The sequence below is a fragment of the Phoenix dactylifera genome, chromosome 3 (genome assembly GCF_009389715.1).
Source record: "Phoenix dactylifera cultivar Barhee BC4 chromosome 3, palm_55x_up_171113_PBpolish2nd_filt_p, whole genome shotgun sequence".
NCBI lineage: Eukaryota > Viridiplantae > Streptophyta > Magnoliopsida > Arecales > Arecaceae > Phoenix > Phoenix dactylifera.
The window spans coordinates 15436810-15444783 of record NC_052394.1 but is presented as its reverse complement, the minus strand read 5'-3'; the positions used below and the strand labels follow the sequence as shown (position 1 = coordinate 15444783).

At 34.7% G+C, this 7974-nt stretch overlaps 1 protein-coding gene across 1 annotated transcript; it reads left to right on the top strand.

Annotated features, from left to right (window-relative positions):
* Positions 1 to 339: 339 nt before the first annotated feature.
* LOC103706275 (50S ribosomal protein L34, chloroplastic) lies at positions 340 to 6832 on the top strand. Its single transcript, XM_008790332.4, has 2 exons — positions 340 to 598; positions 6330 to 6832. Exons 1-2 carry the CDS (start codon positions 406 to 408, stop codon positions 6581 to 6583), a joined length of 447 nt encoding a protein of 148 aa, XP_008788554.2. The 5' UTR covers positions 340 to 405; the 3' UTR covers positions 6584 to 6832.
* Positions 6833 to 7974: the final 1142 nt, after the last annotated feature.

Here is a 7974-nt window from a genome sequence, read left to right as displayed (position 1 = left end):
TCTTAATTCAACAATTAAATAATATTCTATAATTTATATTTTAAACATGTACGGTATTTTAAAAAAAATAATTAGTTTGATATAAATTTGCACAACTGATTTCCAAAATTCATATAACCCCTGCCACAAAATTTATTGTCAGCGTAGACCTGCCTCTACCTGGCTGTTGACACCCAAATTTGAAATAATGCTGGACCGTGGTCAGGTTAGTCCAGACATTGGAGCGGTCTAAGAAAAGGAGTTCAGACTGAAATCCGATCACTACTCGGAATATCAAACGGCTCTGATGGTCCGCAATACACAATATCAACGGCCGACTGATACGAAATGAACCCCAACGCCTTATCTCGATGATAAGGTGAATTCAGCTCTGCTGTTCCCCAACCGAGAGGTCTCAGAGTAGAAATGGCGATATCGCTTGTAGCTGTCTCCACCGCTTCCCCTATCGCATCCCTCTCCCTCCTGACCGGCCGGAGCGGCATCGGTCGGAGCTCTATCAGCCTCTCGAAGCCCCCTGCGATGCGTTCTTCTCCCCTGCTTCACACCTCTTTCCTCTCCCCACCCTTGGCATCTCTCTCATTCCCTTCTTCTTTCTCCGGTAAGCCAAATCCACCAGCTATCCCCGCTTTTCTATCTTTATATCTTTGATTCTATTGTTTTCCCCGTTCTATGTGATGAATGGTGATATTTTGTGGTGTCTTTGGTTTAATTTGATGTTGTTTGGTGATTATAAGCAGAATTCGTTGTAATGTCGGCGGTTTGTACTGTTTTTTGGGGATTCTTGATGGAGGAAGAGAGGAAAAGATATGAATCTGGATTTAAATTAGCTTAAAGTTAAGATATGTGTTGGTTCTTTAAGTTGTTCTAGCTAGAGTAGGTTGGTTCATCCAAATCTACGACGCTCTGTATGTTTTTGTAGATTTCATGTTCGTAATTATATCAAAATCTTGATTATTTTCCTTTGTTTTCTTTCGGTCTAAGACAGCTACTGATTTTTCAGCTCAACTAGCTTTTGTAATGAAGTCTTGGGTGTTTTATTGCCTTGTAATCAGGCGTCAAAAGTCTATTGTCTATGAACTTTTGATGCAAATACGATGCATTCGTCATGTTAAAAGAGTTCCATAAAGAGTTTGTTTGTAAATCTCAGGATTGCAATGATGCTAAAGAAAGTCTTTTTCCCTTTGTAGCTGTTTTGATGAGTATTTTTTTAAAAAAAATTGTGAGCAAAAGTTTTATGGATTTCACAGGTATAAAGAAATAATTCGCCAACCAGTTTGATGCTTAACTGAGAATAATAATTCACGAAATGCCATCTCATTATAGAATTGCTGTGGTTCAATTTTGATGCTTAGGTGATCACTAGTGATTAAGAGTTAAAACTGGTTTCTTGTTAATAATGATAAAGATGACATGTAGGTAAGTCATGGCATAGACTTATTTGAAGTGCCTTTTTTGTTTTTTTTTATATATTTTTGTGAAAAATATGTGGGTTAGATCTAATGCAATTGATTTGCAGATGTATGTGAGTTAGATCTTATTATACAATTGATTTTGGGGATTTACTGATGCTTCAGAAAAAAGAAAATGCACATTGAACTACTCATGTTAAGGGATTTGAAGATTCAGTGGTTATCAACTTGGTCCAAGTGTTACTACTTACTATTTTCATTACAAAACATGCATAGGGTTGGACTATCTTTGCAAGGAAGATTCAATCTGACATCAACCCACTGGTTCATTGATTTACTTTTGGAATCGATGCGTAAAATATTGTGATGGTACAGTTGATTATTGTGATTAGTGAAAGATGAGGGTAGAATTTATGTAAGTCTTCAAACCAGGATTTTATAATGGCATAAGCCTTTAATTATATCCATAGTCAGGGGAAAGTTTCAGATATGCTTCTTCAAGGCTAAGGTTTCAAGTGCTAAAACGTGACTATGTGAGGCATTAGGTTCAACCAGAATCTGCAGTGAGGGTAATAATTACCATGTTTAAAAGAAAAGTTTATCATATTGATATGGGTTCAGTAATCTGAATGTAAATGGTCTTAAGAAACCTATGGGTAAACTAAGCAGCTTATTATGCTGGATAGGTCATTGACAAATTATCTAAAGGAATGAAGAATATACAACAGGAAATCATGTTATCAATCTTGGAGAAGGCATGCAATATGATCATTGGAGGTAGTTTGGTGGGTGTTAGAGATGATTGACTCATGTTAGTTATGATACAACTGTTGAGGATTTAGTTACATGCCCACAGCAAGAGTTAGTGGTTCGTTTACCTCTGTATACTTGTTAAAGACAAATATATTGTTAATGATAAGGATGAAACTTCTTATCATTTGCTATCCACAGATGATGTATTACTAATGACATTACAGATTATTGGTGAATGAAGGTCAAAAAATAGTTGAAGTAGCAGAAAGCATATTGGATGCAATGTGCAACTTTTTGTGAAAATGGTTTTATAATAGTAAAGAAATAGTGCAAAATGAGGATGTTTCTGATGGAATACTTCTGTGAAGACGAAGAAGAAGAGCAATCTTATGGAGCATTCTTGTGGGTATGCATTATTAGGAGAGCAATTTTGTGTAAATTCTTACTTCTCCAACATAATCTGTGAGTTGTGTTTCTAGGAAAGAAATCTAATCCAGTTTATCATTACCCATCATTATATTTGAAACAAATATGTGGCCTAGGCCTAAGTAACTGATCCCATACAATACTGTCTATTAGATGCCGAAATAAATGTCATATCTCTCTCTCCCTTTCCTTTTTCTTAATATCTAAAAGCATAAGAATCCTTCTTTAAGGGAAAGCTGAAATACCTTCAAAGCTCCTTTCCTTTTTCCGTTTTAAATTAGTAAATGCCTAAAAGCTAAATGAGTATGCAGATATACAGCGGATTAGCTATCCTATATGAATAGCCTGCATATAATTCTATATGAGTACCCAGAAAATGTTGTTAAGTTTTTCCTACAAGTCATCTCGTGAAATGTGACCCTAAGTTGACCTTCTCCCACAATTGTTGGGGTAAATGCAGACCATGGTCAGAGGTGATTGACATGGAGAAAATGGATGACTATAGATGTGTGGTGCGCATATAGGACTCTTTGCAGGTTAAGCAACTTGGATAGCACCTTCATGCGCTTTTATTTTAGTTTTTTTTTTTTTTTTTGGAATGCCATATGATAATCCCTTAATCCATAATATATGTGCATATGTATTTTTGTTCATGTGAGTGTGGCAGAGGATAGAGAAATGGATGAACCATTGATATGGTAAATGATGTATGGTAGAGACTACACAACCTGGAAAATAAAAGGAAGTTTGAAGGGTAATGAGGCAAGAGCGGCAGAAAATTGAGAATATGATGTTTGGTGTGACAAAAGGAACAAAAAAAGGAGTTGACATTTTTATCTCCCTGAAATCTAACTAGCGTATTGGAATTCTTACTGGGCTGGAAAAACTCATATCTTTTCTTGCTTTTTTTTTTTAGAGTTTTAGGTTGCATAATACTTGGCTACTATGTGCATATGTATTCTTGTTCTATGTGAGTGTGGCAGAGGATAGAGAAATGGATGAACCATTGATATGGTAAATGATGTATGGTAGAGACTACACAACCTGAAAAATAAAAGGAAGTTTGAAGGGTAATGAGGCAAGAGCGGCAGAAAATTGAGAATATGATGTTTGGTGCGACAAAAGGAACAAAAAAAGGAGTTGACATTTTTATCTCCCTGAAATCTAACTACTTGCAGCTGGTATTGACATAATTGCCATCACCACAATCACCACTATTGTCTTGCCATTATTGTTGACATTAATATGACACTACTGTAACTGGTACTACAATGATTGCAGAATTACAATCACTGATGTTACTCGCTACTGTTGTTGCACATTGCCGCCTGGAATGCCCACATCTCATAGATGTGAGTCCTTCCAAAGAAAAATGTTAATGTTGACAATTGTTGTCCATAACACACTCAAGGATTTGTACGATAGTTTATCAAATATCAAGTTCACCTAAACCAGGGGCTTGACATAGAAATGAAAAGAAATATATGACAATGAAGAAGATCGACAACACTTGTAGTGTAGTTAATATGATAATAAGAGAATGATGTTGACAAAAGAGATTCTAATGGCGTGATGATTTTGCAAAAGAGGCACACCTTATAGAATTTGAAGCTTTGTATAATTAACAATGTGAAAATTTCTAAGCAAGTTATTCTTGAATATGTAATTTCAAGGTAATGCCTATATGTCAGTAGAATAGCTAAGCTGCCATTAGAAAGCTTAAATTGTGACCTTAAAAATCTTTATAATTTTGGCCTTAAAATGGATATAGGTGGACTTTGAATTTTGGATAAAATTGTGACCTAAGTTGTGAGAAGGTTGTTATAGTGGTTGTGGGTTCCAAAAAGGGATGGATGTGGATTTCTTATTTGTTAGTAAGCAATCAATCATAGCCTTCCAAACTCATGTGGGCTGTTTTAGTTAGAATAATTTCCATACTGCTTTTATTAAAAGATGAGTCAGTTCAATTTTAACCTCTAATCTCATGAATGCCAGGAATCTCACCACTTTTTTTGTTAGAGACTTTTGCTAGTCAGAATCAGATTTTAAAACAGAAATAATTTAATATATAAGTTTTTGTTGAGCAGAAGTCAAATGTAATTAGAAACCCAAATGGAAGAAAGAAAAGGAGGATGAAGGAAATGAGGAACTTGCAGGAAAATTTGAGCAGTGAATGCAAAGAAGAAAAAGGAAAGAGAAGGAAGGAGACCAAAGTTCTTTTTTTTCCATTAAAGTTCTTGTGTTGTTTTATGAGAAAAAATAAGGTTCTTTGTTCCCTATGGCTTTGTTTTTTTGGTTAAACCTTTGGTTATGCCTTGACATGCATTTTTCTTCTTTTTTGATGGAATATGCCTTTCACATCTAAATATAGTGTGTTATAATAATAAACTTCCTCCACTGTCTCCAAATACAATTTATTTTAAGTTGAAATAAGATTATTTATTTGCAATTAGTATGCAGGTTTTAACTCCTATGTAATTAAGTTTCATGATATGAATTTGAGAATTAATTTGGACATTTGCATATTTGATTATACCATGAGATTTTGTTCTAGCTTCACACTTTGGGTTTATAATTTGTGTGCCAAAAATAGACAATGACCTTTACAATAAAACCTTTTCTCTTACCCCTTTGTCTTAACTCTTTCCATTTTCCAGAATTTCTGAGAATTGTTACTAGTAAGAATGGTTTCCCTACCTGTTTTTCGGATTTGGCTTGCCCTACTCTTTCTGGAAGTTGCCTGCACCAGAATTCACCAATTTCTAATAGGGTTGGTGTTAGGTTCATGACTGATCATAGAAGTTGCTTTATCCTTAAATGGATCCTTCTTGGATTAGAGTTGCACCTTGAATCCAACTACTTTTTGTTGGGAGAAGGGTAATGGTCAAGATGTTGACAAACTTAATGTTAATCTAGAAATTGAAATACTCCTTCATGCAATAGGCTCTTTTGCTTTTCTCTGTTAGAGATTGAGATGACATACCAACATGCATCCTAATCTGACTCCTTTTTCATGTCCATGAAAGCTTATAGTATTCCACTCATACCAATGTCACCACCATAACCACCACTACTAGTCAGCATTGTTGTTATCAATACCGTCATTGAATTTTCTTAAGAAAACATGTTATGTTCAACCAAGAGGCAATAATCAATCTTTGGTAAACCTCATTTTTTATTCTCTGAACAATTTGTCTAAGACAACAAACATAGAATATTTTCTGATTCCTTCTTTTCATTGTTTTATTTTTGATCTCCTGATTTCATGTCTTTCTTCGATTTATACTTCCAAATATGACCTCTAACAACATGGTTGTCAATAAGACATATTTAGAAAAAGCATAGGTTGGACAAGTTTGATTCTAACTCAATATTGGATTAAGAGATCACAAAGTTCCATAAGATCAAGAGCAAATTAATGAATTTAGATTTATTATTATGGACATTAGTTGGTAGACATGATCTTTTCATATGATATATGCAACCTTTTGTATTAATCAACAATATAAAATAATATAAAACTTTCTCATTTCCAATCTTGTAGCCAATGTTCTTAGTGTAGCCATGAACTATGAGATGTCATTTTAATTGCTATCTACTGCATTTTGTTTATTCCATTTTATTCTCTCAATTGGAGAGTGGGTATTATTTAGGAGGCTAAATGCATTTTGTGCAACTCCATCAAAGGCAACCATTTTTTTCCTAGGATCATTCTAATATTTGTAATTCTTGAATCTTCAGGTTTGTCTTTGGGGATCGACTTGGGTTCGAATAAAGTGGTGAGAGGAAGGTATCATGGTCTCCAGGTTAGGGCAGGTAAGGCTGCTCTTTGCCTGACCAAAAGGTCAAGATCTCGAAAATCACTTGCTAGGACGCATGGCTTCCGCAGACGAATAAGAACCACTGGAGGAAGAGCAGTTTTGAAGCGGAGGCGTGCCAAGGGAAGGAAAGTTCTCTGCACAAAGTCGTATCCAAACAGTGGAAAATGGGCCTGATATTAAATCAGCCTTAATCTTAATCGAGTTAGGTTTATTCCATGTCTAGGTTCCATTTCAAGATTTCTGAAGGTTAGAAGATCTTGTTCTTCAAACAATGCGTTCTGATTTACTCATTTTTCTTCTTGTTTATATGATCCACTCTTCTTGAATATGTTTAAGTATGCAGTGAGTTCAGCTAACAGTCTCAATGGGCATCCTTAATTTGTCTTGCATAAATGAATTTGTCCAATGCATTCTCATTTTTAAGTTCTGGAATATTAGCAATTGAGCTGTGTCATTAGCATCTTAAGCAAAATGACATCATTAGAGCTTTTCGGCATATGGGGTGAGCCAGTATTAATCTGTAAGGCGTTGCACCACTCTATAAATCCTTACCAAGTTAGTATGCTTAAAATATCCTTTTTCCTCTCTTTGATGCACCAGATCAGTTAATCTTTACAAAAGCAAGTATTATAAATGTGGTCTACTGCTAGCTATTGAAGTATGATTTGTTCAAAGACTCTTGTTGGTGGAATGCTCTTGATGTAATGTTGTGTACAATTTAGAAACAAGCATTTTAGTCAGTAATATAAAGTTTAAAAGTACAACAGTAGATGTGTTAGTACTACAGATAAATGATGCCTTTCTATAAATCTACAGTGTGAGAATGCTTTCCTCTTAGCTTGTAGTTGCTTTTCCCTCTTTCATCTTTCTAGAAAGTCCGATTATGCTGCCTTAAAAGACAAACATTTTTTTTTTCCTCTCTAAATCCTTCAGTACTTTATCACTTCAAATATGTGTTTTGGAAGGTTATTTAATCAATGATTCATTCATTTTTATGAGTTCAACATTTTGGAAGTTATTATTGAGAACTTTTGCATGAAAGTTGTATGGTTGTTTCTGTGCTAATACTATAAGCATTTTTCCACCAAGAAAAAAGAAAAGGCTATGAGCATTTAGAGAAAAAGGACGGGGAAAACAGGAAAATTAAAAAAAGAAAGAAAAATCAAGATATGTGATTTTGGGGATGTTCTGAATTTTGAAAGCAGCCCCATTCACCTGCTTGGAGAAAATCATATGTTTCGTCACAATATCATAAATTATGATGCTTTTTGTGGTACAATTATTACACCTGATATTCCTGAAAGATCCAGTTTTACAATATGCAACAAAACACTAAGTTTCCCTCCATTGGCCTCTTAATGTTATTATTGATTTCTTATCAAAGCTTTTATCTTTGTAGTTATGTAAGTAGCTTCTTTATTTTGACAAGCATCCAAAAACTGACCAATACAAGCACAAATCTGCGAAGTTAGAAACAGAATTGGTTGTTTTTTATTTTCCTGTGGCGATTGTAGAGCTATTGAGGTCACCTACATGGTCATTTGGATTAGTCTTACATGGTTCCA

What these genes read in the sequence shown, in the direction of transcription:
- LOC103706275 (XM_008790332.4), top strand. Translation starts at nt 406, where the DNA reads ATGGCGATATCGCTTGTAGCTGTCTCCACCGCTTCCCCTATCGCATCC. An exon ending in ATTCCCTTCTTCTTTCTCCG is followed by an intron (nt 599 to 6,329) that starts GTAAGCCAAATC and finishes TTGAATCTTCAG; the next exon opens with GTTTGTCTTTGGGGATCGAC.